The sequence below is a fragment of the Populus euphratica genome, unplaced genomic scaffold (genome assembly GCF_000495115.2).
Source record: "Populus euphratica unplaced genomic scaffold, PopEup_1.0 scaffold46.1, whole genome shotgun sequence".
In the NCBI taxonomy this organism is placed as follows: Eukaryota; Viridiplantae; Streptophyta; class Magnoliopsida; order Malpighiales; family Salicaceae; genus Populus; species Populus euphratica.
This window is the reverse complement of record NW_011499852.1, coordinates 2,139,124-2,155,342: the sequence shown is the minus strand read 5'-3', so window position 1 is coordinate 2,155,342 and position 16,219 is coordinate 2,139,124. Positions and strand designations below refer to the sequence as shown.

The 16,219-nt window shown below is 34.9% G+C and overlaps 1 protein-coding gene across 2 annotated transcripts; it reads right to left on the bottom strand.

Moving 5' to 3' along the window:
- Nucleotides 1-29: 29 nt before the first annotated feature.
- On the bottom strand, nucleotides 30-12,888 carry RAPTOR1 (Regulatory-associated protein of TOR 1). 2 transcript variants are annotated; one of them, XM_011020735.1, is made up of 23 exons: nucleotides 12,168-12,888; nucleotides 10,390-10,492; nucleotides 9,618-9,700; nucleotides 9,386-9,544; nucleotides 9,158-9,274; nucleotides 8,878-9,035; nucleotides 8,217-8,371; nucleotides 7,952-8,096; nucleotides 7,790-7,868; nucleotides 7,511-7,612; nucleotides 7,212-7,295; nucleotides 6,989-7,099; nucleotides 6,143-6,496; nucleotides 5,861-6,050; nucleotides 4,589-5,194; nucleotides 4,129-4,458; nucleotides 3,908-4,031; nucleotides 3,366-3,490; nucleotides 3,123-3,268; nucleotides 2,929-3,033; nucleotides 1,281-1,366; nucleotides 875-959; nucleotides 30-776 (listed from the first exon to the last, which is right to left on the bottom strand). In XM_011020735.1, the coding sequence occupies exons 1-23, from the start codon at nucleotides 12,522-12,524 to the stop codon at nucleotides 438-440; spliced, it is 4,143 nt and encodes a 1,380-aa protein (XP_011019037.1). In that variant the 5' UTR covers nucleotides 12,525-12,888; the 3' UTR covers nucleotides 30-437. The 2 variants fall into 2 exon arrangements, with proteins under 2 accessions (XP_011019037.1, XP_011019038.1); XM_011020736.1 differs by having other exon boundaries at nucleotides 4,141-4,458.
- Nucleotides 12,889-16,219: the final 3,331 nt, after the last annotated feature.

Genomic DNA, 16,219 nt, shown 5'->3' with positions numbered 1-16,219 from the left:
GTTAATTACAAGCTATACAAAAGCCCATCGAACCATAAACCTATTAAAATATTCTGGGATTGAATGATAAACTGATTATCAACATCGGTTAGCAACACTTCCAATTATGTAGTGACACGTGTTGCTTATAAAAATGAACAAGGAGATATAAGGATCAATGAACACACCGAAGGAAAAGAAACTATTTACACACATTTTTGCCTCCACCCACACCATGCAGGACTTCTTCTCACCATCTGACCCTCAGCACTGGAGGCTGATGAAATATCTGGCACACGATTCAGGACGTCAAATCAGTGTTTCAGCAAACAGGTGTTGGCATGGTCGACTGTCACATCTGAAGCCATAAACTACCATCGGTGACATTAACAAATCATTCAGTGCTTGTGCAGCCACCAAAAATCTACGACATAGTCAACCAGTAAAGAAGTGTGCTTTCATCTTGCTTGAGTGTTGTCATCGGCGTAGATGGAGAATAAAGCATCAGTAGCACCAGCAGCAAGGAGGACCTGGTAAGGATGGAAGGTGAGGCAGCTTACAGGACCGATCTTCTGGGCCATTATGGTTAGGTGGTATCTAATGGAGCCTAATGGTTCACCATTTAGACTGAATAATTTAATAATTTGTTTTGCCGATCCACTGGCAATAATAGGGGCATGCCTATGAACAGCTAGAGCTGTGAGTGAGCCCCTGTGGGCCTTGATCGTGAGATAGGGATCTCTATAATTTCTCATATCCAGGAACTTCATGTCACCAGCCTGGGATGCACTGACAATCTGAAAGAAAACAAGAGAAAAGGAGAATTGTGGCAAGGCAAGATACAAATCCACCAGCTGTCTAAACAAACAAGTATATCACAAAGTGCAATTGTTACCTTTCCAGGATCAAGCCCGGGATGAAAGCCAATCCCCACAACTTTTTCTACATTCTCAGTGTGCGGCCGAGTAGCACAAACAAGCCTAAAATTAGAAAAAATACAACAGTTAAACAGAAGGGAATGCAAAGTAATATATCTTTTGAGCTTGCAATAGAAGTTACTGAATAGTCTGGTCTATAATAAGATCGACATATTTCATCATATGATAGGAATCCCCAACTCGTTTCATCACATACAGTCCCATTACTTGTTTCACTGTAAAGCATTAGGAACCAGTTTATTTGAATTTGGGATTGTTATCATAAAAAAAGTAGCAACAGTAACAAGCTTATCAAAATGTCAAAAACAAGCAAACATTTATGCCATGCCAGAGCCAGAGGAACACTTTACAAGCAGTGCTCACATTCCAGGTGTTCGGACATCATAGAGTTTGACAGACCCATCCACAAAACCAGCAGTAAATTGACCTCCATGAACTTGAGAAGCAGACTGCACAGATAAACATAAATGAAGATCATTCAACAGATTTGACAAGTTACTAATGATGACAGCGGATATGAAATAAACTACCAAATAGCAATAAATAAAAGATTATTAAAGATATGGATGCTTGATATGGTGGCAGAAACAATAGTGCACAAAAATTATAAACATTTTCTTAAATCTGGACAAGATTGCGATTTACATACATAATCTTTGCCCATAACCAATTTTGGGCATGGAACAACCTTATCCATACGAATTCAATTTGAAGATGCTATTGAAATAGTACCAAGAACTGCAATGTTTAGTCACTGGCTATAGAAAGCAAATTGCTATGCAAATAAATGGTGAAGGAGAATAATCCTTGACAAGCACCAGAGCAGCACATTAAAATGCTACTCCATGAGAAAACTAATTCACTTCTATGCCAGGCAACTATGAAGGCTATATTATTCCCAATGAGGCTGATGCAAATACAAAGAAAAAAAAGAGACCTCCATAAACTTTCTATCACTCTAGATAATGTAACAGAGGTCCTATTGTGGAGCTGGGGAACAAGTGTGAACGTATAAAGGACAATTACAAGGGTGAGAACTATTGGGAGGGACATGAACTATTTATCCATCATGGTTGGGTAGCACCAAGAATCTACCATCCGGACAGTCCTTTTGGTTTGCAGCCTCTACCTTTTGCTTTCGTGATGGAGAAATTGTCCATATTCAAGATGATACACCATGATTTTTATTATTTGCAGATTATATGATTATAATGGATGAAACCTGTAGCAAGGAAAACTAAAAGTTTATGGAGTATTCTACATACACCACTCTGAGGTTTATTTTTATTCCTTGCAACAGCAATTCCAGAAAGAGAAAAAGGTTTATCAGATGGAGTAACGGTATTGCACATTTTGAATACTGGAGTAAGAGGGTAGAAAATTGAAACAAAAAAAAAACCACACCTAGCACTCATTAGAACAGAACAGAGAAGCAAGACTTTGGATCCAAGGCTGGGTTTCATTCAGTTGGAAACAGCTTTCCACAAACCTTGACAAGATTTCTTTTGACTCCACGGTTTATGATGATAGGGAAAAGCTCTCAAGCACAATCAGTTAAAAATTGAACATCAGCAAAAGACAATGGTAAAATCTGTAAGACAACATTTAATGTATCCAGCAAGCATCATTGTCACAAATGAAAAGAAAGGTATTCGTTAAAGCGCTCCTATAGCCAATCACACATCTGCATTTTACCACCAATAGGTACATGCATGATAACGTTTTCTTAGTGTTATTACATGGTAATGATAACAGTGGTGTTTTATGAGAGCCTACCCCATAAAACTTGAACAGTAAAATAATCAGAAAGAAAAAAATGAGGTACGAAAGGTCATGAACCATTCTCACATCCACAAGCACACCATAAACAAAAGAACTAAAGAATTTCTTCAAAACTACCATGTTTTAAATTTGCCGCTTTTCGTAAATTCTAACTTAGTTCTGCTATTATCTATTGTAGCAAAGAATGACACTACTTTCAAAAACAACCCCAGGAAACAACAAAACTCACCATTGCTGAGACGCTACAATCTGACGAGGAAGGAATAGAATGAATAAGCTGCTCTTTATCCAGGTCCCAAAGCATGATGATGGATGGTATCTCCCCCGAAGCATACTAGGAAAGCAACATTAAAAATAGAAGAAACTATTATAAACATCACATTACGAATATAAAAACAGTACAAAAGACAATTAAATATGTACCAGATATCCAGATTGTTGTTGCCAGTCCACAACAGCATTCAAACTCTGCACACCAAGTCCATGACCTTGGATTGAAGAAAATGCAGTGACAAGCTTTTGCTTACCCTTCACAGTGTAGTCTTTCCAAATCCGTATACTTCCATCATCTTTAGCAAAAACATGGCAAAAATGATTCCTAGCATTCTAATAAAGGACCAGTCTAGCCACCATGAAATGAATTGAAAATCAGTAAAAAAACATTACATGAAGCAACAAGGAGCAAACTGTCATCTAGCTCGTTTACAAGACAGAGCTTTGAAATTCCTCTGTCGGAAAAATCATGATTATCAAACCCATTGAGAAGGGTAGCTTCCTCATAATTCCACACCCTTCAAAGAAACAAGCATCACACATCACTCAAGAGATCAATATCAGAGAAAAGATTAAAAATTATTTGCCTATCACCAGGGAAAAAAACAAAAGAATCCATACTCCAGTTTTTGTTTGCCCAGGCCTTTCTGTAGTATCAGTTGAATTTAGGTAGAATACATGCTGAATTGTTCTTACTAGATGCAAAAGGTAACAGGATAAACAGAACTAAAGATTAAGTTAAGCAAGAAGCCAGAGCCACTGAGAAGTAGTTCCTGATGGCATATTGTACAATGTATGCAAGTTTCCCAACTTTTGAAAACATGACATCATACAATGTCATTAATCTGCGACCATACTTGGCATGTCAAAACAGACAGCCATGAGAAACTAAAATAATACTCCATAAAAGATGTATTGAATAAAGACTGGCTTACCTAATTCGTTCATTCTCGTCAGCAGCAACCACAATAGGAGAGAAAGGCTGAAGCAAGGCTGTCTTTGTACCAGTTTCAAACTTTGTATCCCAACTAGCAATTCTGTTATTAAGGTTGCTAACAGCTGGCCAAGAAAAATGAACATTTCATCAGCTCAACCAAAACCTCGTACAAAAATAAATAAATAAATAAAAGAAGAGAAAACAAATAGAAAGACACACAAGAGTGCTGACACATGGCAATATGTTCCAGTGCAAATTTTTCCCTTTCTTCCCTTCTAACTAATATTTCTTCAGAATCATCCGGTGTGGTGAGAAGCGGCTTTGAGAAGTGACCACAACTCCAATTGTAGATAGTTGACTGAGGAAGCAAACTCCGTTCTGTGCCTCCAGAAGATCCAACAGAAGCTAAAAGAGGATCAGCTAATCCTGAATCTGGAGAATTCATAAGGTGCGGCCTGAACTCCAAAGAACACACCCTACGCATTCCTGTTAGGTAGGTTGATCGTGGAGGACTGACAGGAGGAGTTCTGAATGTCAAAGGAATGTGACCTGTCAAAAATATTCCAAAATTAAAGATTAGAGAAGATCAAAAGATAAAGGTGCAGATAACTAAGATGACACAATCACTTGCTTGGAGTGACAGTACAATCATGTAAAAAGATATAAAGAGAAGAGTTACCTGCATGCATGTCAATCCATGATGATGAACGAGCCAGTCCAGCAAGACTTGGAGTCGGAGATGACATTTTGGGACCACTGCTACCAGTGGAATTTACAGATTTTGTCACCACTTGTCCAATCCCAATAATCGACAGTACCCTTCGACCAAGGCTTGCTATGCGTGGAGAAGGATCCTTGGCGAAAGTGCACATAGCCAGTACACAGTCAGAATATAATCCATTATCCAGAAGCTTTGGCCTTGAATGGAGTACTTCCCCATTGCTGACAATGTCATTCAATATACCAGAATCCGAATGCAGAGATGAATCATCAGATAATGGTGATCCATGCATAATTCCAGCTTTAGTAGGACTGCTGGTGGAAGCCCTTCCATCTCGAACCACAGATGGGCTGTCACTACCACCTCTTGTCAAAGGGCCAAATTGAGATGAAACAATACTTGCATATGGCACATACTGATTAGGGTTGGCATGTCCACTACCTGTAGCTTTTAGATGGGCCAAAGAAGGTAATGAGTTGAGTAGGAAATTCGACTGAGGTTTCCAATTGGAGGCAGCGATTGGCTTGAGGTGCTGTTTGTGGCCACATGTAAAGCGTGCCAGAGCTGCACAAAGAGAACTGAATTCATTCATGATTCACAATTGTAATCCCAGGGACTCACTAAAACAAACATGAAATAGGAGAAAAAATATGGACTGCCCCACACCCTACACTTGCCCCAGAACTGGTGAAGAAACAAAGTGGACATGAAGAGGCAAAAAGACACCAAACAACATTGCTTTTCACGGGAAAAAAAGTCTTATGTTGCCTCCGAATCTTTTTACAGCCTTTTATGAGTACAAAAACCTATAAAGGTCATTTTGAAAAGTAGGGATCAAATAGATGATCCACCAGGGATATAATTAGCTTTAATAATTGGTGCGCTTTGTCAAGCATGTTAGTAGACTCATTGGCTTTGGAGGATGTAATATTATAAATTTAAGCCCCAAAATTTTTATTTTAATCTGTTGACAGAAGGAAAAAATTTCCCACAGAACAGATGATAACCGAAATCTGGCTGAGAAAAAATGATAAGAGAAGGTAGCACTTCAGGTATTCTTTTAAATTCCAAAATGTTAACCACGGCCCCAGCGATAGTTGATGTTATTAACCTGCCCCCAACTGAATTATACATGATAATTGCAATTGAAGGCATATTCACAGCACTAAACTAAAAGAAAGAAAACATAATCGATCAAGTATAGAAATGTTAATGGTTAGCTACACATACCTACAGCAACCTCTGCCCTGACCAGAGGACTTCCATCTGAAACAGCGCTTAATAGACTTCTAACAATACTAATTTCAGCTCTAATTTTTTCATCATCATCACACTCATCATCTCCAGTAGCACCATCCCTGCAGACATCACCCCCAACATCAAGCAAGGTGGCCAGTGCAAATGCAGCAGAAGCCCTAACCTGGAATGAATAGATTATGTAATTAAGTAGTTCAACAAATAAGCAAACTCAAGAAGAACTGCTGAAGATAACAAACTAATAAAAAGATAAACCTCTGGTTGGGGCTCCAACAGTAGAGGAGCATATATTGCTGGGGAGTCGGCCTGCAAACCTAGTATCTGAGCCTCTGTGAAATCCTCCCACAGCTTTCCCAGGCAGAGGCAAAGCCACTGAAGAAACAAGGGTTCAGGTTGTGTGTCATTTGGCACTGAACCTTGAAGGTGCTTCAAGCACACATGAATCAAACCAGCTTTAATACAGGCTTCCTGGCCCCGTCTGTGTCCATCAACAATAACAGCCAAAACAAATGCAGCCATTGCACGCTGTTCTGGATATGCTTCCAAGCTGTCGAGAAACCTAATAAAATATGTATGCCCCCCATCCTTAACAAGATCAACCTGGCATGACTGAGATCCACAAGAAAGAACTTCTTAAGTACTGTTATAGAAATGAGTACAATCAAACAGAAAGTAATTCTAATAGTGGTAAAATTTCCAGCCCTGGTAATTTTTTTTGACATAAGAACAACAGCCACGAGAAAATTGGGAATTAAAGGCAGTAAGATATAGTTTGTAGTTGTTAAATTTCCAGCCTAAGTCATTCTTTGAACAATAATGCCACTGTTGTAGTCTTATGAACTAGGAAAATAGTATTTTAGCTACATGCCCCAGAGGCAAAAACTGCACAATATTATTTCAACATTTCTTTTGATAATTCTTTTTGTCACTAAAAATGATCATTTGCACCCTTTCATCTTATGCAAATTTATAATACAGGTGGAGAATATTTTACTCCAGTAACCACCACTAGAGACCAAAAATATTCAAAATATTGTTTAATACAGCACACCATACATGCACCAACTTGTCAAAAAAGTTAAAAAGACCTTGAAAATGTACCTTATCAAGCGCTAGAATTTTTGTCCATATGAATACAAGAATTTGCCTTAGTTCTGGTGTTGTTGTTTGCAACAGCTTCAAAACATATGGAAATATTCCAACAGATAAAGCCTAGAAAAAAATAAAATAAAACAAAGTCAATCATGCCATGATAATAAAACCCCAATCCATGAGCACTTGTTCATAAAAAAGCTTTTGCACCAAAGAATTCATCAGCAAGTACCAGATCCACTGCCCAGCGTCCCATATCAAGGAATCTCCCTAGAAGAACCAGTGCTCGGAAACGATGGCATTGACTTAGCAGAACCTGTATATGAATAAATAAAAATCTCATAAGATAATAGTTACAGAAAACAGAACAGAAGAATAGAATTTAGCTAAGACAGGCATGGACGTGGATAAAATCTAACCTAATATAAAGCATTTTACCAGTTTTTTTTTTTTTTTTGTAATTACAAACAGAAGGAAAAAAAAAGGCACTTGTGATTCTCTTGAAATTAACATGAACTAAGTGGCACACACCTGAAGAACAATAGGCAACTGCTCGGGTGGCTTCTTATGTTCACATCCATGGTCCAACCACACTTCAAAAGCCGTCAGTTGTTCAGTAAAAAAAGGACTCGGCTGAATCAAAAGAAAGGCATATTGCTTAGACACTTTAAATTTTTATGCTTTGGATGGACAAAAGGTAATAATATGAAAAATAAATAAATAAAGTCAGTCTTCCAAAAGCACATGACAATTGTGGCAGAAGAAATTTCATGCCAATTTATTGTAGCATAGTATCACAATGGAACACACCTGGAATTCTGCATTTGGATCCTCGACCAGAGATGGAAGCTGAGAGAGGCAAATTTCAGCAGCCATATCCCATGCATCCCTGCATTGAACCTTAGTGAAACAGTGATAAATGGATATGTGAACACACTGCAGGGCTGACTAAACAAGTATTTCCTACAATACCACATATGATGCTGATGGGTTGGTGGCAGCATTGGATGAGAAATTGGAGAACAATTTGCCGAACGCATAATTCTTTCAGCAAGCAAAAAATTTCTGAACAGACTGGCAACTAGCAAATCTTGCCTGAACAACTTCTGGAAAAGATCTGCAGAGTAAAACTAAGTGTTATCTACATGTAACAAGGAAAGAGAGAAATGAAGAACTAAATCAGAGGAAGTGCACGTATGAAAAATCAAAAAATCATTTTTTAATAAGAAGAAACTACCACGAGGAAGAACATTCCAAGCAATTGTGTCTGTCACTGCAGTAAAGATCCAGTTCAATTCTCCCAGAAGTGTTTTACGATCGTTTTGCCGTCCAGGAATTTTATCAATTAATGAGTAGTCAAGGGAGTCACAAAGTAGTGAACGTCTGTAGAACCTGGGGCACAGGGATGAAAACCAAATGATTAACAAGTATTTGCCACAAAAATAATCAATTACCACTACATTTCAGAAGTGAAACCCAAAATGATTAACAAGTACTTGCCACAAAAATAATCAATTACCATTACATTTCAGAAGTGAACCACATGAAAACTCCAAATATCAAGACAACTCAACATAGTACATTTAATGTAAACCAAATGATTAACAAGTACTTGCCACAAAAATAATCAATTACCATTACATTTCAGAAGTGAACCACATGAAAACTCCAAATATCAAGACAACTCAACATAGTACATTTAAATATTCCTTGTAAAGTCATCAGAAGACAAAAGAATAGAAGATAATCACAGGCAAGTTACATAAATAGAAAACACTAACTAATGTAATGAGGAGAAAAAACATGGAAATCCTTATCCAGAAGTCAGAAAGTTGCTATCTGAAAGGAAAAGAAAGGATGGATTGTAACAATCAAAACTAAAAAGATAAAAGCTTCACCATTTCAATGCCATCTTGATAGGAGTGGTGAGGCATGAAGTGAACACATCAGCAGGAAATTCATCACTTTGTGGCAAAGTCTCGTGTGCTTCACAGGCTGCAAGCAAAATGCAATCCCGCGTGGATCCAGCAGAGCCAGAAGCATTCCAGTCATGAAGCTATTTAAAGAATAGTAACAGCCAAGTTAGAATCAGATTACTCAAATTGTGAGATCAAATTTTATGAAATAGCAGTCAAAGGTACATAGAAAGAAACTTATAGTGACACAATTGCTGAATACCTCCTGAAATGCATTGACTATCAGCCCAGCAGCAGAGCAATCAAAAACATAGATTGACGGTGTTCTCAGCCAGGAATCAAGATCACTGACTGGCAAGGGAATGTATTGTGTATAACTCTACACCAGTGATGAAGAAAATTTTTAGCATGTTAAATATAAAAATGTCTAGAAAGATTACTGTAGCAGTGAAATAAAAAAACTCATCAACTAAAGGAGTAAAAGTAAAACCTTATTGAATAGCCAGATTTCACCATTAGCAGTTGGCTTTGGAACGCCATGCCCATTGTAATGAAACAAAACTCTCTCGGACTTGGCATATTTTCGGCATGTATTACAAAGTTTCTTCACTTCATCAACAGTAGGATCAAGTTGAACCTTGTAGCGAGCCTGTTAATAGATGAACAAAGTAAATATAAATGGAACTATAATTCAAAGAAAGAAGTGTCAAGAAAGTCCTCACCTTAGGTTGCCACCTTTCATACTGAATGCTTAAGTTTTTTCCAATTGTTTCAAGAGCTTTTTGAGGTGCCATTGAAAGTGGATCTGCCAAGAAAAAGGAAAATTAGAACCTCCAATGGGAGGATTTAAATTCATGAATAAAAGGAGATTGTTCTTAGCATTTCTTGATTATGTTTCACTTATTTGCCATGGAGATAAAATGATAGGAAAGTAAATTGGATTTAAATTGTGTAGTTGAAAAATTGCAGTAAGCTCCCAGATTCTAGTGCATTGCTTTCTTCCATACAACCAACAAAGCATTACAACTATATGAATCCAACAGTAAGATAAATAATCAAATAGTAGAGACAAGTTAAGCACCACACAACAGTTTCTTAAAAAAGCTAACTGGTCAAAAGAGCCCGTGGACTTTGGAAAAACCCAACATAACCCCTAACTTTTGTTTTTCTGATTTTGGTCCCTCGAACTATCAGGTCAAAGCATTTGGCCACCTTTGTTAAAAACAGATGGCTGTAATTACTGCCTCCATGATCAACTGCTTTGACTTGATAGTTTGAGGGAACAAAATCGAAAAAAGGAAAAGCCAGGGATCAAGTTGGATTTGACAAAACGTTTGAGGGTCTTTTGACCAATTGGCCTTCTAAAAAAAAGTTTATAAACCACACAATTCTAATATTAAAACAAAAGCTTAAGTGAAAGCAGCATACAAAGCATGAGTTGAGAGAAGGCAAATATTTAAAACTAATAGAAGAGATCAGCAGCTCAAAGTGCACCTATCCAGCACTCCATTCTGGCACAAGGGGATATCTTTATTACATCCGGAGGATCAACACTGATGTTTAAACATAAAACTAGAGCTACATATCCAGTCTTCATCTGCACAAAAAGTTGGGAGCTAAATCAAACACAAGTACATGTGAAGATATAACTTGTAAGCATCTAGAACAAAAATTTACCATGGTGGCACAACATGGAGATGATAAGAAATATAGCCTAGTACAAAAAACAAGATGTCACTGGATATTACCATCCTAGCCATTATCAATGAAAGAAAAATATTCCATTCAAAGAAAAAACCTTCTGTTGTGAACAATGCAAGTGGAGGCAATGGCATCCCACAACATGCAACTGCTAAATGCATGCAGTTTTTCTCCTAGTTAATAACTCGTTCAATATTTTTCTTTCAAGAAGCTATTTTTGGATATGATTTACTCTTCTTGCTACATCATTTTCTTCTAATCCATCCAAGCAATAAAATCAGTACCCAGTCCTAATACACATGTTTCATTCACAAGATCTAGTGGCATTTGCCAAAATCTATGGCAATCCTAGGAAAAGAGGTGGTCAGCCCTGTGGGAGCCCTAAAGCAACAAAACCAATTAGGAAATTCATTGTACACTATCATCCCTTCTTACAGCAATGATAAGCTTAAATTGATGCCTTTGGGGAATTTTCAATGTTTTCCCAAAGCAAGGAATAGCACCCCAAAAATTTGGTACTTTTTGAGCTCAAAAGCACCAATTCCAAACACACATTTAATATTATTAGATGTTTGCTAGGCCATAGCAGCAGATAGAGTTAAGAACTAGAGAAGCAAGCTCAAGGCAAAATAAAAATAAAAAGAGAAATCAAAACTGCTCATCAAAAGACTGCTAAGACTGGATCAAGGATCTTCAGGAGCTCTGTCGACATGTTCTTTTCCCAGCAGACAGTTAGCTATGCAGGGCATGACCAACCAACAGTCACATGGTCAATATGATAACCCTCATTGCAGTAGTATTGAAATCTCTTTACTATTTTGAAAGTTAAATGACTTTTTCATCTAAAGTAAAATGTCAAGAAGAAGCAAAAAAGATACTGGCATTTCAATTTCCTCAGCTCACTTTGTTTCAGAAATTTCACAAAGCATAGAGCACTCATCAAAGGTCAGAAGACCTGTTACTTTTACTGACATTAGGATTTCTAAACCTAAGTTTTCCTTATATAATTGTTAAGCTAATATGATGTCAAGTAATTGATGGCATGCACTTTCCACCAATAAAGCAAAACCCTAATTAGTCCTTTTCTATAAACTATAATTCATTTCCAGGGATGCCATGTTAAATGTCACAGGTTTGATAGACAACCTCTATGAAACATTTACGGAAAATGTCAAGTGCCACAATTTATATTTATATTGAATCAAAACCTCTTCAAACCACCCCCACCCACCAAGAAACCACAGTTTCCAATGATCACATAACAGCCAATTGCCAGTGTGATACAACAATTCCTCCGAGTAGCAACACTACTGTAAAACTTCCCCACCCAAACAATAATTTCATCTCACCTCAACAGTTCCATTATCTATTCAACTAACTATTTTGTTAAAAGTGTTTTTCATTTAATAACTACACAACAACCATAAAAGATCAAATTTTCTTCATAATCATAAATCCACCAGAATGACTAGCTGACAAACAAAACCCTAGAAAAAACTATAACTCATTCACATTCAATCAAACACTAAAACATAAAAAATAACACAAAACATCAAAACACAGTATCTTACTCGGTCCTTGGGCCGCCATTTCGAAACGAGTCCACTATCAGACGGACCGGTAGGCACAGAAGCTTCAAATGCCTCGTGTCTAAGCTCACACAAAACAACAGTCTGCGGCAAATACGCCGTACTAGTAGTGGTTGTGGCGGTGATGCTTGCCGTGGCATTGCCTCCGCTGTAATTACTAGTGCTAGCAGTATCAGAATCTCTATCTCTATTATTATTACTATTATTATTGTCATCTCTTCTGGCTACATCAATAGCATCATCTTCGTGACTTGACGGATAATGATCATAATGGTTCGATACAAAAGCGACTGGTGATTGTGAGGAGAATCTTGACGCCATTAAATCTCCCAATGCCATCAAAATCCCTAAACACGACAATAATATTTACAAGTTTTTTTCTAGAAATGGTTATCTGGTTTCGAAACCCTAGCTCCTGGAGGTGATAAAACGGTGTCGTTTTTCGAATCACGAGAGGGGGGGAGTGTATTGTGGTCGTGTGTAAGGGTATCTACAGAGGGAGAGGAGGGGGTTAATCAACGAAACCGCTGAACCAGCGGCGCATGGAGATGCGTAAGAGAGAAGAGAGAGATTCCAGCTCGGTGATGTGGTGGTGGTTGTGGTGGTGGGGGGGGACAGTGTGGAGGCGCAGCGAGAGGGGGAGAAAGAGAAATAAAGTGGGGAGAGAGAGATAATGAGGGAGAATAGGATTGCTGCTCTTGTCTTTCCCTTTGTCTTTTTTAATTTAAAATTATAATATAATTTTGTTTTCATTAATATTTGTTAGGTTATTTTGATTTTGTTTTAAGACAGTAGAATACAGGGTAATTAATTACAACATCCTTTTGATGAAGATATTTAATAATAAAATAACGGTTTTAAGCTTGTTCTAATGGCATCTTTTCTTTTCTAATGACTATAATTGTTCACTTGAGATTATTTAATTATTAACGGGCAACGAAATCCATAAATGATAGGAAGCATCTCGTGGTATTATACTATTGGTGTCTAATTTTAAATTTATTGATGATTTGGGATTTAGAAATATCGAGCACATTCCAAGTTTTATTTTTATACAACTTTAGGGAGCCAGTCCATGGGACCTCAGTCAAATTGCAAGCACAGGTTCTTAATTGCATGAAATTTTTATTTTTTTTATTTTTTTAAATGATTTAAATATATCAAAGCCGATTCAAGAATTAGTTCTGGAGAGGGGTGTGGTTTCAGAATAAAAGAGGAATTACGAAGGAAATCTGGTGTGGTCAATAGGCAACTAGCAAATTAAAAATGGAAAGAATCGATTCCAAATTCTTTTCTTTTTTTCCCCTTATTCTCCTCCTTTGGGTTATTGATTATAAATAGTCTATTTTTATGATTTAAAAATAATTTTAAATTTTTTTATTTTTTATTTCAAATTTATGTTTTTTTATTTTTAAATTATTTTGATGTTTTGATATTAAAAATAATTTTTAAAAAATAAAAAAATTATTTTAATGCATTTCTAAATAAAAAATATTTTAAAAAATAATCGCAATTTCACTTCCAAGTAGATTCAAAGAAATAAATGTTGTGGTCACACTATTTATAACTAAAAAAATACTTTTTTATCTTCATTATTATTATATTTTACTATACTTTAAAATGTGTGAGAAAATCATTGTATTGGTATTGTATACATAAAATATTTATATTGTAAACCATACTATAGATATTTAAAGAATTATAAAGGTGATTTTTTTTTATTTTTTATTTTAAAAGTTGTTGGCGTGTGTTGGGTCAGGCATAATCGTCTCACCCAAGACATTTAAAATAATTTTTATACTCTTATTATTTTTTATATTTAAAAAAAATTGTTATTGACCTGCTATAGAACGTGAGACTAATTTTTTATTCCACATTTCGTAGTTTTAGTTGTTTACATTTCATTTATAAAACTTTATTTTTATTGAGTTTAAGTCTCTAGATATTGTTAAATGTTCAATTTGATCCTTAGAGTTCTTTAAAGAAGTTTGATTTGGTCCTTACAATTTTCAATCTTGAAAGTCCCTATAGTTTTAGGTTTTCATGTTTTAATCTTAACATTTTATTTTCCTAGCATTTCAATCCTTGTATGACGTGAAAAGTTCAGAGCAGCCCTTGAAGTTTTTGTATAAGTTCAATTTGATCATAAAGTCTTGATTTTTATATTTTGGGTTCCTATAGTTTTAAGTATCTATGTTTTGGTCCTAAAAAATTATTTTTTTCACATTTATTCCTTGGATGTTAAGATACGAGGAAAAAAATTATCGAAAAAGGAAAATGAGGGAGAAACATTTCGGCTAGATATAAAAAAAAAGGTGTCGTGGTTAAGTACAACAAAATAAATGAGTAAGCAAGTAAGGATTTTGACTAAAAAAATTATTTTATCATGAATTTAAATTATTAGAATTTTTATGAATATTTATTTTAATTGCTTTAACTTTTTATTAAAAAATTATGACGTTAATAAAATGAAATATTTCATCAAAACAAGAAAAAATTGCATAGATAAGAAATGAGGATTTTCACTAGAAAAACATATTTTGTCATACATAATTTAAATCTTTTAATTCCTTTTGAATATTTATTTTAATTGTTATAGAATTAAATAAAAATAAACTTTGAAAATGATCATGTTACCTTTATTATTTCATCTATTTTATAGTTTATTGCACTTATGTTACCATTAACTAGCCCTTGGTTATAAATTATTTGCATGTGTATATATTTTTTACTATTACGTTTTACACTATTTACTATAAACATCAACTTTTTTACTCTAGTTTTTAATTAGCATTCACTATATTTTTTATGATTTATTGATCCATATACATTTTTTAATTCACTGTATCAAGTGCAAATATCATCCTTTCACTTCTCATTAATAAGTTTTATGGTATCAGAAAATGTATCCTAATCACTGATGTTTTCTTCTATTTGTTTGAAATTAATTTGAAATCATATATCAATTAACCTTTTTTCTCAATTGCATCCTAATTAAATTATTGATCAAATTGTTATGATCAAAGTTTAAAATAAAGAGAAACTTCATGGCAATTTTCAAATTCATATGAAAAAAGTTCTTTTTAATTCCCTCATTTTCCTTCATTTACTTGTTCAATCCTTGTAGTTTTTGGAATTGTAATTTGGATCCAGAAATTCATTTATTTTATTTTTCATTACTTGTATTTTATATATTACAGAAAAAGTCATTGAAAATAGCAAAGGATGGAGAAAGTTATCGACTGATCATATTCTAGCAACTATAATGGTAGATCTTGGAGTTAAGAAATTTCATTTGACGAAAGGATTTCGATGGTGATGGGTTTTTCCTATAAACATGATGAAAAAAGTAAATTGGGACTTGTTTAGTTATTTTTCAATTAAGTTTTGTTTTTATGTGATTTTGAGATTTTTTTTTGGTTTTTAAGTAGTTTATATAGTATTTTTGAGTTGCTTTAAGTTAAAATAATTTAAAAATTAGGTTTTTCTATTAAAAAACTTGAACCCTGATATTTCAATCACCAAGGTGACCGAAAAACATTACAATAGACAAGAGTTTGCCTCCCTTTACATGCAACCCCTTGCCCTATTCTTAAAAAAAAAAAACAAAAAAAAGGGTGAATGATGATGTAAAAATATCATGCACGAGCCTAAACTTTTAATTAAGGTCAAGTACATAGGTCTAGCCTAGAAGGGCACACTTAAAATATTTTTTTGAATTTATTTTTTTTTAAAAATAATTAATTTTAAATAGATTAATTTATCAAATTCCAGCCTAGCAAGTCATATTCTTGGATTTTACTATGCTTTGGGGTTTTTTATTTTTTTATTTCTTTCTTTTTAAATCAATTTTATTCTTAAATCTTTGATTTATTGAGAATTTAAATTTATAATTATATGTTAATTTCTTTTTTATAAAGTTATCTAAGTTTTATAATCGATGTCAGAAGTTTGGCGAGTTAACTTATATTTTTTTTAATGATTTTTTTAATTTTATCTACATTAAGTTGATTGAAAAATAGGCTTCATAATCA

Coding starts and splice junctions, on each gene's coding strand:
- RAPTOR1 (XM_011020735.1), bottom strand. CDS start 12,524: ATGGCATTGGGAGATTTAATGGCGTCAAGATTCTCCTCACAATCACCA. Junction 10,493..12,167: donor AATGGCGGCCCAAGGACCGA/GTAAGATACTGT, acceptor CTTTTTGTGCAG/ATGAAGACTGGATATGTAGC. Junction 9,275..9,385: donor AAATCTGGCTATTCAATAAG/GTTTTACTTTTA, acceptor TCACTGGTGTAG/AGTTATACACAATACATTCC.